This window comes from Sinohyriopsis cumingii, chromosome 6 (assembly GCF_028554795.1).
Source record: "Sinohyriopsis cumingii isolate HCF-2022 chromosome 6, ASM2855479v2, whole genome shotgun sequence".
In the NCBI taxonomy this organism is placed as follows: domain Eukaryota; kingdom Metazoa; phylum Mollusca; class Bivalvia; order Unionida; family Unionidae; genus Sinohyriopsis; species Sinohyriopsis cumingii.
In genome coordinates this window covers 140,464,890-140,482,131 of record NC_142966.1, presented here as the reverse complement: position 1 = coordinate 140,482,131, position 17,242 = coordinate 140,464,890, and the positions used below count along the sequence as shown (strand labels likewise).

The following is a 17,242-nucleotide window of genomic DNA, read 5'->3' as shown; positions in this document are numbered from 1 at the left end:
GTATGCCAGAATTCAGGGGTTGGGGATGGGGGCGCGACGCTAAAATCATGATAAGAGAATATACAAGGCAGACATTTGATACAGGCTAATCGAAATCGTATTTCTGTATTCAAAACGGATTCCAAGGGCTGCAAAGACAAGTACATTTTTAAGACAGCTCAATGTAAGGTCTAAAGGGGGGTGGGGAGAGACAGATAAAGAGAGAGAGAGAGAGAGAGCAAAGAAGATGAAGCAGAAACGAATGTAAATGACAGTGAATATCAATACTGCACGCTGAACCTCATGTCCGTGTTTCTGAAGACTTCCAAGAAAGAATACCATTCTCTATCCTTTCTTCATCCAGGCGTTCAGGGATCGTAAAGCAGTTTTCGTCAAATATGACGGACTTGTTTTAAATAATACTGACTATGTCTTCAGTGACGCACTGCATGATATTACATGCATAAACGAAAAATAGGGGGATGATCCAAATCAATTTTAGCACGAGGTACGTGATGTGCATAATAATATTGAAATTGAGACATGCATCTGGAATATTTCAGGCCTGACAAGAAAATTATCCGTTGAACATTCTAATGTAGATTGCATTGATCTTCGCTATTGGTATGCGTGATTTGGACATTTTTTGACTGACCGAGACATGGACTCATGATAAAATTGATATAAATATTTTCTTGAGTAACATAAGCGTCAGAGATAAAGAGCTTAATGCAAAACATTATTCTGTTTATCAAAGAACGTGATAGGCATAATTTCAACGTTTGAAACAATACTGTCTGGCTGAAAGTGTTCCTTTTGTATTCAGACGTTTCAAAAAGATCTATGTTGTTGTCGTGGGGTTTAACGCCATTTTTCAGCACACGATAGGCTATACATGGCGGCCAGTATTAATGGTGGAGGAAGAACCCGGGAAAACCCCGGAAAGAACCACCGACCCACGAGAAGCTACTGGCATCAAAAAGATCTAATTTGTTGTGTAGTATATATGTCGCATGAACATTGTTGTGTAGTATATATGTCACATGAACATTGTTGTGTAGTATATATGTCGCATGAACACTGTTGTGTAGGATATATGTCGCATGAACACTGTTGTGTAGTATATATGTCGCATGAACACTGTTGTGTAGGATATATGTCGCATGAACACTGTTGTGTAGTATATATGTCGCATGAACACTGTTGTGTAGGATATATGTGGCATGAACATTGTTGTGTAGTATATATGTCGCATGAACACTCGTCAATACTTGCAGAAGAGTACTTTTATAGTATTATTAAGGATATAGTCTATGTCGAGGATGTACATACAGTTGAAAAGTTAATTTTGATATGAATGAGTTCAATGACAATAGTGACAATTTACCGGAATTTTGTCATCTATATGGATTGCAGCTGGTAGAGGTTGGGATGATAAAGGGATTGAAAGGTTTACATGGATACAGGACAACTTAGTTACAACCGTATATCACTTATAGATCTATCATAATTTATATTTGTAACCATCGTCAGATTTGGATTGAATTCATGCACTAACCAATACTGTTTTATCTGGATATAGCTGAAATGAAACAACAATAAATATACTTATGCAAAACATCAGTTATTTAATTTAAAAAATCTCACACTATGCTCACAGTGATAGATCATAATGGAATAGACACTGTATTAAAATATTATGGACAGTATTTCAACACAGAACAAACGATGAATGTAAATCAATTAAGATCAATACAAGAAGTAATAGGGTTTCAGCCAACAAACAACCCTGGTATGATGCAGAACGTAAATCAGCAAAGCTCATTACACCCGATGCACTTAGAAACTTCAGAAAGACTAACATCATAGATAAACACAGAAGTATGTAAAATAAAAAACAAAACAATCTAACCAGGCATAAACGCAACCTATGCAAATCAAGGGAAAAGGCACGTGTTGAAAAAGCACTTTCAGAGAATCATTCGAAACGTTTCTGGAGACTTTTAAAATTTTCAAAAACCACGTTGATTGGAAAAATTAATCGCACCGTGTGAGGGGCAAGTTTCTGTCGATCTATGAAAAGCACATTAGTTTGGGCCAGAGAACAATTAATTATATTTACGGGGACAGGCGCTTGTTAAATCGTTATACTGCAGCGATTCCAAATGTCCGGCCGGCAGAGGTAGAGATTTTTAAATTAAGCATTCGTTTACTTAACCGCGAGACAGACTATTAGGGACACGGCTAACTTCAATTTCATAGTGGAACTGTTAACATTGAAAATTTCCAGAAACCGTTAGTCGAAAACCTGGACGGTCAAGTTGACCCCAATTTTGGCCCCTAGTTATAAAAGGCGGTAAATATATTTCATCCTGATTGGTTACGCTAAATAATAGGCGTGTTTCCCACACGAAATTTCTTAGCTGTAAATATTCCCCCCATCTAAAAATCTAATGAGTCTAAGCTTTGCTGCAAGAGTAAAGGTACAGGAGACTCCGAGAGTCAATTTGAAAGAAATTCTCTCCTAAAACATTTGTCCAAGGGACCGGATGTCTGGAAGGTCGACGGACACAATTTTGGCAGTGTAAACGAACAACTCTTGAAAGCACAGAAGGTATTTGCGTTAAATTCATGAGATTCGCTGATACCAATATAATGTTTTGCTAGAATTATTGGATAATATGTGCATGAATTTAGTTGTTAAAATTTGGAGATCAATTCTCATGATGTGAGTATAACTGTGTTGAGTATATATATATATATATATATATATATATATATATATATATATATATATATATATATATATATATATACGAATTCATACAATAAGCTTCTTTATACAAGGTTGTCGAATTTTTTGAATTAGTCGTCTTATTTTTTATAGGAATTAGGTTCTGAGAATTTCCTGTATTACTTTAGTTGATATGAGTTACGAGAATGCGTGTGAATTCACCGATCTCAGTTAATTTCAAGCATGATAAAGACTTGAGTACTTATTGACTGAAATTTAACGTTGTGAAGCCATTCAGTGTGATTTCATGTATGCTAAAGACTTGAATGTATGTATTCGCTGAGCATAACGTAAAGCCAGGTAACTGAGACGAAAGCGGAACTTCTAAGTCTCGTGTGTTAATGTGAAGTGATGAGTTAGCCATTAGGAAATACATTAATCTTATAAAACTAGGTTTGTTTTAGTCTGCATGCTTGGCCCGATTAAATAGCCTTTGGTATCTGTTTCAATACCGATAGTAAAATCTGATAACGAGAGGGGAGTCATGATCTATCCCCAGTAGAATAACCGACAGAAAAGTTAGGTTGTTCTCTGTTTGTTTTCAAAGGGGAAAAAAGCTCTTCAGACGTATCCTCAGATGTACCTACGCACTAACGTATCCAAGTATCTGTGTATCTACATGCTTACATATCCACCTACCCACACATAGTTTGAGGGCCGAAGGGAAGCGAAACAGTAGGAAGGTTGGAGAGAAAGAAAAAAAAAGGAAGGAAAAGAAAAGGCGGAAGGACAGAGAACAGCTACAGTGAAATTGGAGTGAACCAGTGATAAGCAGGTTATGCAATTATACAAGGCAACCACTTCGATTGTTCGTTCGATCGTATGATGAACTAATTCTATCAGTAAAACGGATCGGCTATTTTTATAATTATATTTGTGTTTTGAATTCGGTGAATGATTTATTCCAAAATAAATGTATCTTCCTAATGTATTGTATTATCAACATTGTTTATGTAATTGATTCAGTTTTGATTTATATGTACGGGGGCTCGAATCTTTCTGCTCTATATATCTTCTCAGATTTCTATTCATTCTACCTATAAGTTTACTCGATCCAGACAATAATACCGAGGGCGATTATCTCCTAGATAACGAGAACCGAATAAAGCGGACACCTTGAAAGAAGGTACAATCCGCCAATCAACCCACACCCTTTACAAAGAGTGTGGGCGTTTACACACTGGTTGGTACCAGTACTTTTCATAATTATTGAATATACAACATTATACTTTGATCAATATATCAGATTTAGGAAATAACTGAAAATCTCCATGGAAATTTAGAAGGTAATATAATTTAAACAGTGTAACACGTAATAAAAATTCGAGAAAATCTGGTTGTATTGATGACCTTTTCGAGTAACTTTTTCTAGGCGACAGGAATTAACATGGTACATGTACATATTTTAGTGTCCTATTTTAAATCAATTATTTTATCTCGGATACGTTCCAAAGTGCTGTACGACATATATTAACTCATCCATTGACAAACAATGAAAGATACAAATTCCAAAAACGTTATCGATTGATTAGTCTTTAACCAGTCAGAAGTATAGTATTTACATCAATTTTAAATGAAGGAGTAGTTAATTGGGACATTGGAAATGATATTTTAGGTGAAGTAAAGACTGGATTAGAGGTGGATATTCCACTGTGGATACTATATTTACTCCAAGCACAATGATATGTAAATATTGGAGGAAACAAAGGGGTTGATGTTGTACTCTTTTTGTTCAGAACCAAGAAGTGCTTGGCTGTATCGAACGGAACTTACTCTACCATAAATTAGTAAATGAAAATATATCTACCCATTCCAATACACACACACACACACACACACACACACACACACACACACACACACACACACATATATATATATATATATACACACACGTGGGGATAGAGTCCGATCTGACAGTTCTTGAACTACATTCTCGCTTTCTCAAGCTAGTGTAGCGATATCAGCGTTATGCGTTATTCATGTTTATCACCTCCATTGATATAGAACATGGTTTTAATTTAAATTTAAAAACAAAATGTTATTTAAGAATATTTACTAATTTTGCTAACGAAGTTCTGCAGCCTTTCATTTTCAATACTCAAGGACCTTGCCTTTGCCGTTAAACGTATTGAGTTTATGCTGCTGTTTTGCTTTTTAAAAATCCTTTGGGAAAGAAATAAGTAACCGCATCGTCAACATATGAAATAAATGTAAATAAAACTAGTTGAAATGTTCGATTAGTGTAGGCTTAAGTGTAATTTACTATCGATATGACCGCTCCGAATGCCTAGTGGTTAGAGTGTCCGCCTCGGATGCGTGTGGTCTCGGGTTCGAACCCCGTCCGAGTCATACCAAAGACTTTTAAACAATGGTACTAACAGCTGCCTCGCTTGGCGCTCAACATTAAGAGGTTAGTATTGAGACTGATGTTAGAATAATGTGACTAGGTGGGACATCATGCTACTTGTCTGCGGCGTGATGTCCCAGTGCTACATACCACTGTAAACTATTACACTGCAGACATCGTAGTGATATGACTGAAGCATTATTAAATGCTACGTTAAAAATCTAAATGACAAACATGCACGCACACACACACACACACACACACACACACACACACACACACACACACACACACGATCGATACATTATTTTTTTAAAATTTGTTTTTGTCCATTAATTTATTTCCCTACACAACAGCAAGTCATGAAATCGAAAGTAAGCTACAATACCTTGCATAAAGACGCGAAAATGATTGCAGGTATCACGCGATAACAACTGCTGTCACACGAGACTGGGGGTTTAAAAAGATGTTACGATCGGTTATCTCATAATCTTCCACAAACCTGCTGATAAATGAAAATCATGTAAACATTTACACCTTATAACTTTAAAGCACACTTTCTTGAGACCCACTGAGCATGTGCAACAGCTGGAAGAACAAAAAATGAATTATGTACAAACTGTAATTTTTTATCACGTGACAATAATAAATAAAATCAAGCACAAAATCCTCACTTGTTCTCACGAGAAGTCATACGACTGATAGTTCTGAATTCCACACTGCTAAAAATTACTTTTATTTTTTACTGTAACTGTAGACATGAAATTACACTAATGTTACTTTGAACGCTAAAACCAAAATGTATAGTCAAATTATTGGAACACTTATAACGCCACTAAAAACTGGAAATTTAATTTATTTGACAAGGCGTATATATATATATATATATATATATATATATATATATATATATATATATATATAGTAAAATGGCCTACTCTCACTTTCGATGACACTTATTCATATTACAGAGCAGTCAGTCTTAATTTGGGGAGGGTTGGTGTGGTGGTAATGGTGTTTTCCCAATAATCCTCCTCATAAATATGACTCTTTCAGTAACTTGTAACTTCGTTACAGATGTTCCCTTACCGCTATCACCAGCCAATAGCCGTGTGTTACCTTTTGTTGAACGCCAACAAATTGTACCCTATATTTCTTGAGTGCATAAAAAATATACCCCGCACAAAATTTAACTTATTCACTTTTCGTCCGCTTGTCTTGTCAAACATTAGCCATTATACTATTCTATTGGTTACAATAAAATATAGATACAGTAGATTGATTTTCTGTGTGTTACTTAAAACTTGAATGTTAATCGTACGTTCACCTCGGAATTCATCAGATAGGTGAACATGACGACAAAATAATATTGTTCCATTTGTCACATGTCACTATGTATTGAGGAAGTACACCCAGTAGAGTAAATTGAAGATCCCAAATATTAGCGGAAATACAAATCGAGAGGCGACGTCCAAGTTCACGGCGCATGTGACAATCGTGTCTTTAGGCGCTGGCTTGTTGTCTAGCGAAACCTTTCCTTCTGCGTCCACAGTTGTCTACAAAAAAAAAGAATAAACTTTCACATCAAACACTGAGGAGAAAGAGATCTTAAGAAAATATATAACAATGTTTTCTTTTGATACTTATAAGTACGACTTAAAACTTCGACTCAGAATATTAATGGGCGATCACGATTATCGACATAGCTGCAATAATAAACTGTTCAAAGACTTGATAATGAATCTCGTACTATATGAAACTAGGAGAAATTTCAACAGCCACTTTGAATTTCGAAGATTTCGTTTTGAGTCTGCAAATTGGCATACACAAAAAGATAGATTTATAATTTCCGGGTTAATGTTACTGATCTTACTAAAGTGTTCATAGAACCACGGGATATTTGTCGGGATCAATTTTTGTAGCTAATATTAGTTCACAAAGAAGTCATGACAGCAGATAAGTGATTTGTTATATTGAATAATATATTGAAATGTGTGAAAAAGGGTTAGAACACCATACTTTGCTTGATCTATTGGCTACGTAAAATGTTCAATCATTTACTGTCGGGGAAATGGAAACATAATTCCTCGAAGTTCTCGTTTCTTCGTACATATTTTAAAAAAGCATCAGTACCGGTTTTGCAGCTGGATAAGATTCTTCTTCTTCTTTGGCGGGATTGTCACGAGGATTCATAAACAGCTTGAGCAAAGAGAATCCTCCTCCAGGGACTTTTCTACTCGCTACATTCACCATAGCAAATTCTATTAGTGCGGCAAAAACAAACACCAAACATGTGGCCATCCAAATGTCTATCGCCTTCGTGTAGGAGACCCTCGGAAGTGACGAGTTTACGATGGAACTCTGGGTAGAAATGGTTAGCACCGAGAGCACGCCCAGAGAGACTCGACCTGGTACGGAGTTGGCGTTCAGCCAAAAGGAAACCCAGGAGAGCATGACGATTAGCATGCTGGGAACGTACATCTGGACGACATAATATCCAATATTACGTTCTAGGTGAAATTCAGCTTGTAAGCAGCTGTGATTTCCTACATGCAGAAAAAAAAAAGAAAAACAAATACCAGTCTCATCAGAGAAACAGTTTGGAATTATAAGAAAATTGAATAACTTTATAAAATCATTGAAATTAAGACCATTAGATGAATTATAGTGTTTATCATACGATCGTTGCTATGACTACATCCATATCAGCTGTGGATAAATGAATGTTTTTGCTATAGAAAATATTTATGTGGAAGGAACTATTATCTACTAATATCCGTCCCGTGCCATCATTTGAGAACAAGTATACACAATGTCCAACTTTTATCAGGAATATCCAGTAATATGGACACAGAAAATGCCAGTACCTGTTTAAGCATCAAACATATGTAATGCTACATTACATATCACATATTATCTTATTTGATATGAACTGACCTGTTATTCTGTGGACTCTAGTAAATTCCCTATATTTCTGGTCAGTTATTCGGAACTGCGGAAGAACGATTCCAAAATTGACGACCACGGCGTCGGAATGGTTGGACCACAATAAACTTAGCTTGTCATCTGTATATCCAACTGTTAAAAAAGACAGACACGAGTAGGACGATCGTAAACAAAGAATTACCAAATTTTGGCTTAATTATAATGTCTATCCATCCATCTATGCCTCTGCCAACTGTTCTGTCTGTCTGTCTCATGCCTTATTAAATCACTCTTTGTACTCATTATGTAATTACTGTGGTTGCTATTTGCATTCGGACACGTGGACATATGCATGGTAGTTTTTAAGGAAAGAGTCTGAAGAAAAAAACCCATGTGACATATATACAATTACTAGTAAAACATTTGAATTTTAAAAACTAGCAAAAAACAAATGCTGGTACTACACAAATCAAATGTACATTCAAAATGAAAAAAAACTACGCAATATTCATTGATACTTAACAATTACAAAATGTATTTACATCAACTTTGTAATTGTTTGTATTCTGGACTAAACAGGTTTGTTAACTATAAATCATTATGCATCAAGATTACATGCATGCATTCTCCCAACTGTTATATGCTGTTACTTTAAAACTAGCTTTTCATTAACCGTGTAAGAGTGTGCATCATTAATTTGTGTCAAGGTATGTAATCAATGGCAATCGAACTGTCAGACGTCAAACTGTGTTCAACAGAATGTCTTCGGACTTTCATGGAAAGGTTAACCTTATGCTCTTCCGCTCATACACACCGCCTTAAGTTCAGTTTATGTTTGTTTTAGCTTCATTTCTTTTATGGCCAATTGACTGTTTGTAAGTTTGACTTTGCTATGTTACAGTTCATAAAACAAATACGGGATTATATATGTATATGGAGCAAAAAAGTATTTAAGGTATCACTGCACTAATGAAGTTATATTCCTTTATTGTTCCACAGTTTTATGAAGTCCAGTGTATTAGCTATACATTTAGATGCGCGAAGAGTGTTCTACTTAGGTTACGCACTCAATTGGACATACCATATCCAAACATCAGCATAGACATACCATATCCAAACATCAGCAAAACACGTCATATCTAAATGTCAACACAGACATACCATATCCAAAATTCAGCTTAGACATACCATATCCAAACGTCAACATAGACATACCATATCCAAAATTCAGCGTATACATACAATATCCAAACATCAGTATAGATATACCATATCCAAACATCAGTATAGATATACCATATCCAAACGTCAGCATAGGCGTACATATCCGAAATTCAGCATAGGTTATGTTGTATTTTGTGGAAATACTTGATCTAAGTGCAATGAGTGGACTTTAAAATACAGTTGACCTTTCTCGAACCGGCCAAGTCATCACGTTTTGCTTTACAATCCTAAGCAAAAGCAAATAAGCTGAGCTCAACATACACTTTATTTTCTGTTTAGGCGTTCATACTGCTTTCAATTGATTGGCTGCAATGAACATTTTAAACCTAACAGATCTCCAAGAAAAATCACACAATATGGGATATTATTCGAGACTACAGTATAATTCAATAAAAGCTGATTGGCTCAGTCGGTATAGTGATACCTTTAAACCATCTATAAGGTTCGATTTCAAGCGACATATTATTTGCCAATACATAACACAGGATATGTGCTTGTTACGAATGAATACGGATATATTTCATAGAATGGACGAAAAACCCAATAATTTCACGCATGGCAATTTTAAAGATCAGTTATTTATTCGTAACAAGCACTATTTTATTTTATTCAGTGCTCAAATTTAGGGGCTAGCAATATGTATACAAGATGTAACGGATATATTACTTATCCCGCTTGATAATAACAGCCGTTTACCGTATTCCGTGTTTTGTGTGTATAAAATATCAGTAGTAACATACCCCCCACCCGGATCTCAATTCAGTGTATAAAAAAAAACACTCGCAAAAATTGAAGAAAACAACATAAGCACATTTTGGGATTTAAAATTAGTTCGTCTGCATACGAAGTAGTCATACTTTCCACAAGACGACGCGAACATGTAAATACAGCTCAACAGTCTTGGTCATAAATTTATTGATGAATGTTGACGGGGCATTGAACAATTATTTCTGGAATCCACTCCGCTGAGTTATCAAAATTATTTCTCTTGGAACATCCGATAATTCACGGCTACGCACGAAAAACTAATTATTGTTTCATTTGCTCCTCTTTAGTTACTTTTATATTATAGCAATAAAACGGTTTTGAGAGCAAGGGAAGAGTACACATAAGGTACAGTTCTCTTTTGCTTTAAAATTGGGACGGTTAAACCTCTAAGATAAACAGAAACCTGATTTTATGCACCACAGTCTTGGTCCAGATGGAAACCAATGCAAATATTAGATGTACTGAGTGTTCCTTGCTACTAATATCAAACATATAAATATCAGCGTATACCACAGATAATTCCTCTCCATCAGACAGAGAATCGTTTAGTTGAAAGCCACTTCCAGGACAGACAGCAAAACAAGTTTCAACGCGTGAAAGCACTAAACATGTTCAAGGTGCTTCAATAGCATTCAAGGAAAAACTTGGCTCAGTACGGAAACAAACTCGACCAATTTAGCACTCTTCGCCGCACGTTCGGGATAGAGGCAATCAGAAATGTAGTTGTTGTGACTAACACTATGAGCACCATAGACCACAAACTGGCTGATTGTATTCAGGTTTCCAAACCTTGGTGCGAGACACGTCATTGCGTCCGGCACGGCTAGGCTGCATTTCACAAACTCTCTAGCCGGTGGCGCAGGAGCGCCTGCCACTAATCGTACAATAGGGAGAAACACCATCCGCACCATTATCAAAAGGATTGGCATAAACCTTGAGGGGACAAAGTAGCCTGTATTGATGATGCCTATATTTGTGGCGTCTACAAAGATCTCTGATTGGCTGGCAAAATGATGGACCAAAGCAGCCTATCGGGTATTAAAAAAACACCAACACTGCCGCCATATGTGTCAATGCTGTCAATGACGTCGTTGATACGCAGACCGATATCGCTGCCGCATTTGGGAACGAACTCAAAGTGCCCCTAGACTACCAGGTGCTGAACGAACTCGTGCCTTATAACCGGTCTGGCCTTTAAGACCTGTGCTCCATTGCGAAGATGTTGACCAACGACGACGGGATAATCCAGAGCACGAATAATGGGAGAAACAACACCACTGCGCAGTGTTCGACTTTGTGACCTATGTAGAACTCAGACGCATGAGCAAGCAGCAGCACATGAGAGACGTGGTAGTCGTTCTCTTTTGAGCTGATGTCGAACAACGACGACAGTATAATCCAGAGCACGAATAAGGTGGCGCTCTACAATTTCAGGTTTTGCATAGGGTTAGATTTTTAATAAAAAAATTTCATCGGTTTCCTCACTGGCCATACTGGCTATTTAAAAGACCATATATATATATATATATATATATATATATATATATATATATATATATATATATATATATATATATATATATATATATATATATATATATATATATATATATATATATTAAGTAATGTTCAAAGAGCTTACAGTTTCCTTTATGTTGTTGTATGATTTATGTGTGTAATATGGGTTATCGAGTACAGCTTGGTCTTACTTCAGATGTGCACCTTTCTAAACACGCTTGGTCCGCTTCGTCATTTTTACCTCCTGAACTTCAGAAGTCAGTTGTAAAAAAAAATGCAGATAACTGTCTTTTTATACAATTCATATATATGACTTTTCATTCATTGTACTTTCAGAAGCTGGTGTTGTCTAGTCTGGCAAAATGTCTTGTCCCTATTTTAAGAACTTCTAAAAATAGTGTACTTTATTCTACTACAGGCTGAGCGTTTGAGCACAAGGGAGCAGTCATTTTAGTTGACTCTGGGCTTATATCAAGTCCAATTACTACAAATACAATATCCAAAGAAATTTCAACCACAGTGTGTGGAAGTAACATAGACATGTACCGACATTCTCTCACCTTACATATGCCACTCTCTCAGAAGTTCATAATATCTGCAGAGCGCCCACAAATGGGAGGAGCAACACCACTCCCTATTAATCGGCGTTGTGGTCCACTTAGAAATGAACCACATGAAAAGGCAGCAGTAAGTGAGAGACGTGGTTTACCACGCCTGAAAAAGCATGAAGACGGTAGTTGTGCTGTTCGAGGAAGCGACTTAGAGCTTTAAGGTACAAGCAGTGACAATGATAATGTTGAAAGAGTTTCTCAAGGGCGTTGAAGGTTCTCTATTTTGACGTTGGCGTCTTTTACCAAAACAGGTTTACCTTAGCCTTTAACACGAGGCCGACGGAAGAATACAAGTTCCACGGGCCTGGAAGGCATATAGTAAACATTAGAGAAGGTGTAACGCTTCAGACACACCCCAATCTCCACCCCAAAAAAAGAAAAACAAAACAACCAAAGAACAAAACACAAAACAAAACAGTCCTGACATAAATGACGTCATGGACAACAGCTCATCATGCATAATGGCATATTCTTGTAGGTGATCAGGTAGCCTACACTTATTTTTCTCTATCTTTGATAAATTACAGTGTCACTGTGCTATGAGTATTGGCCGCCATCTCAAGAAGTGCATATTTTGCCCACGAACTGTTTGAATCGGCCTTTAGGGGGCTTTAGTGACTGTACCGTTGTCACCTGCCCTTCATTATGCCTGAACGAGGAATATGATAGGTCGTGGGGCCGAGGCAAAATGACATGGGGGTATTTCTTTTCAACCATTAGGGCTATGATCTAGATGACCTGCTTTGTGCATTCGTTAACATGTTCGAAGAAACTACCACGCTTTTCCTACTCGACAATTGCGCCTTTCTTGTGTCCGGCATAACGATATGACCCTTACTAAGCCAACATATGTCAGCCGCCATGCCGCAATTAGCGTTGTGGTTATAGCACACAGTCAACGCCGTTGCCGTGACTTGTGCGAACAGAGTTCGTGGATGACCCTATTTTGCTGTAGAGATGAATACTCATTCAGAAACACGCTTAGATAAAACAATTCAGTGAAGACGCGCATCGAGTAGATACCTATTAATTTTTAGAAAGGAGAGATTTGGTAGGCTATTCATGCACACAGATCCACCAGTGTTCTACCAGTTTGTTTAAGTTGCTGCTCTTGAGCCTCACGCAGGTTCCTTGCTGTAGGATAGACTCGGTCGACTGAGTGGACCTAGCCTTTTTTGCCATGGATTGTGTTCCATGTCACTGGAGGAGAGGATCGTCATAGTTGAGGGGTAAAGAGACAGTAGGCTGCCACTCCAAGGAAACAACACAATTCATTAGTGTAAAGCTCTATCTCTTTGTTGGGTTCCGATGCGAGTGTGGAGCACATATAAGTAATATTTAAGCATGCTGTTATAGTGAAACCAACCAAACATTTAACCAATAGTATGAGACCTGATCTCAAAAGGACCAGAAATAATTCAACTAGTGGCTTGGATGATAAAACTCGTCCTGGTCACGGAAGTTGATATTAATTTCTTATTATTGAATCCAACAATGAGAATAAAAAATAAAAACGCTGTCACCTTTTGTGACAGCTAAAGCACTTCTGGGTTTGATTAGAGAGCAGAGAAATTTCTTTAAAAAGTTTAGGTCAACTACTGGTAATGTGTAGTTGCAAAGCTCACTAAAGACAATCTGCTTCTCTCTGAGCGGTTCCTGGAGATAACAAATTCCGGTATTTCCACATAAACCTCACCATTCGTTAAGAGGTGTGTTCGATCTGGAGATGTAAATGGATGCAGAGCAACTGAGGTGTTCCTAAATATCAGCTTTCAGAAGGTATAACAATTGACCGAACCAGCATTCGTTAAAACGTCGATTCTCAAAAGCACTTAGTTCCTTACATTCAACTGCGCAACTTTGCCTAAATTGATTTAAGATGGGTTCTTGAATAACCTTTTTGAATCTTTAATTTTTAATCCTTTATGGTGTTTTTACTGCTAGAAATTGTTTCCACCACACAGATTGCGTCAAGACAAAAGTTGGCCCCAGATTTGGATGGAAGAATGGTTACGGTTGATAACAAAGGAATTATATTGTCTATTTTGGCGGTAGAATATTTCTGATACTGCAGATATTGTCCTTAGTGGAGAATAGAGAAGGTGATCCAACGCGTGAAACAGGAGAGAGGCGTGTGCTTTGCTGAGTAAGGGAAATTTGTGGAAGTCGCAGTTCCACTGAACACAACCTCAAAACCTATGCCGGTGCGCAACAGTGGAGAAGAACACCTTCACAAATACTGCCTGCACCCAGACAGGCATTACTTGGCAGTCAGGTCAGGCCAAATTTACAGACAATACATGGGTTTGGCTGGCCAGGATTGGTTAGTAATGAAAGTACGATTTTAGTAAAACGAATCTTTTAAGATTTTATCCTAGTTGCAACGGTAAAGCGACATTTCTTTAATGATGGAATTTTTAGTCCATCTACAGACTTGGGTTAGGAAAACAAATTACTGAAATTAACACCTGACTCTTTGTGCGGAATTGAAAGCGCATAAATAGACTCATAAAATGTTGCTGCTATTATTGTTTTCTCTGCACAAAAGCTGTCGTAAATAACGTGTCTATGCTGAAAATTATAGACTTGATGATGAGGATTAACAATTTAAAGTTATTGAATTTGTAATATTTTGGTGTTTTCAGATGTTTACTATGGGATCTGAATTAGTATCGTTAGTTCTAAACTGGTTGTGTTGTTGGAACAAGATGCTCAACCTTGCTCCGACGAGCCTGAACTGACCGTTGAACAATCATTTGTTTGTCCTTGCGCTTACGAGCATAAACTGGATGTGTGGCTATACTTGGCTAATGAACCTTACTCGCCATATGTACTTCAAATGCATCTTGATATTCACTGTGTGGTGTATACGCGGTGATGATAATATAAGAACATGTAATAGATTCCCAGAATGATTCACTATATTTAATTCTTTATTTTGCATTGGAAATCTAGCGACTTCGGTGCCGGAAAGTAGATCAAGTAGCATTTTTAAAGGCAAGAATGGTCTTTGATTTATTTATTTATTTATTTATTTATTTATTTATTTATTTATTTATTGCTGTGAGTAATTTGATTTCTATTGATAAGTAAATATCACTGCACGCATTGGTTAGTCCCTCAAAACAAAATGTTACAGTTCCATAATACCTAACTGTAATCTCACACATGCGCTTTTGGCATGCCGCAATTTATGCAATCCGATTTTCTTTTGACCCTCATATACACGCACTTTTGGCATACCGTAATTAAGGCAACGAGATTATCTGGTTACCATGTTAACGTCGCTTAAACAGCACCTTTCTAGCTTTTAATTTTTCTGTTTTTCATTTCTGTATTTACTGTTTATAATGAAAACAAAGCCAAGATTGATTCCAAGTGCTTGGAATTTGATTTCAAATTATATATTCAACACATTTCGGGTTCCATTATTGCATCCACTTTTAACGGTAGACCATTTCAAGAGCCTATACCTTAATAAAAGCATCTCACAACGTTTCGAAATTTCCAAATGCACTGTAGATTTGAATCATGTAGTCTCAGAAACATTCATGCCGTGTTAGCTTACAAATTGATACTACCGGTCTTCGGTTCATGTCTTCTTAGGCAACTGAAACTGTTGAACACAAACCCTAAAGCTCACGCCACTACCAACACGAATGAATAATGTAGTTTTACATCGATATGTCAGTGTGTAAACTTCAGACAAACAGGTGCCCAGTTCGTTAATAGGGATCTCGTGTACATTTATATGAAAATGGCTGAAACACCTTCTGGAATTGATAAATCTTTGTTATAATATATATATATATATATATATATATATATATATATATATATATATATATATATATATATATATATATATATATATATATATATATATATGATTTACAAACTTGTCATAAAATTACATCGTTGTGTCTACGTAGGCGATGTAAGTAACATAATGCCACACAGTTAGGTCTAAGTAGCTTGTAGTAGAAACAAAATACGATATTGATAATTGAGAACTAGTTACACGTTAAACATGTATCAACCATTAATTAAATACTGAACGGAACTACTGCCGAGATGTCTTATAAAATTTATAAACATGTCGAGATATAGTTTCAACCACTTCTTTTTCCAGCTAGTGTCTAGTTGAGTGGCTTACTGTCTATTTTAATTGGTATTGAAGCCAAACTTTACAACATTTAAATGGATATTTTGGCACGAGAAGAAACTAGTTCTGTTTCTAATGGACGATCGTATGAGCACGACTACGTAATCATTAAGAGTGTAAAAAATACTCAAATTCTTTCAATTGTGTGTCCCTTTAAGTGGTAATTTTAACTTTGCAGCACATGCGTTCTTTCTCATCTATCCGTTTAATATTACCAGGAAGGATATTTGTTCGTAGGTAAACATATGTATTTGCGGTATATATAATTCTTTGCTGCTAGAAAATTACATCACAAAATATGTTATTAACATTGCCCAAGCTCTTATGCTTTATTGGGGTTACAACTTAGCACAGCAACTGTGCAAACATATGAAGCAGCAATGCTCTAAGCATTTGACAGGTTTGTCATTGCTCCATTTGCTACTGGAATAACTGCTGTCAGAGCCTGTTCCGTACGTAGACCGGCATCGTAACAATAATAAGCTCCAGCCAGTCATTCTGAGAAGCACTGCTGCAGGAGCAATCTTCCAGAGAACAGAAATGTTTATGTTTCTTTTCTTCGTCTGAATACATTCATGACTATCGAAACCGAATGAATTCTAGCAAATCAAGTACTTGTCCTGACGGGAAAGTTGTTTATTTATACGTTCTAAAACGGAGTCTGCATGAGAATAATTGGATTACCACGGATATTATCGTATGACATATTGTTACGAAGTACATGCTCATTTCAAGTACTTCGTTGCACTCGTTATAGTTCAAAGTTAACGCTAAATAAATGTTTCGAAAGTGAGCCAAAAGCAAATAGCGGGAGTGAAGAAGTTTTCCTTTGATTTAAAAACAATTTTTGAAGAGTCAAACTGTAGCAGAATATAACAGCAAAACTTTGGTCTGAACGAAAACCATTA

The 17,242-nt window shown here is 36.6% G+C and overlaps 1 protein-coding gene across 1 annotated transcript in view; it reads right to left on the bottom strand.

Annotated features, from left to right (window-relative positions):
- Positions 1-1,587: 1,587 nt before the first annotated feature.
- LOC149798126 (glycine receptor subunit alpha-2-like) overlaps positions 1,588-17,242 on the bottom strand; it is a 47,009-nt gene continuing 31,354 nt past the window's right edge. The window contains exons 6-8 of the mRNA XM_089963214.1: positions 8,061-8,201; positions 7,257-7,669; positions 1,588-6,679 (exon numbers count right to left, since the gene is read on the bottom strand). Of these exons, the coding sequence (XP_089819340.1) occupies positions 6,515-6,679; positions 7,257-7,669; positions 8,061-8,201 (719 nt within the window). The 3' untranslated portion in view covers positions 1,588-6,514. The remainder of the gene's footprint in view (positions 6,680-7,256; positions 7,670-8,060; positions 8,202-17,242) is intronic.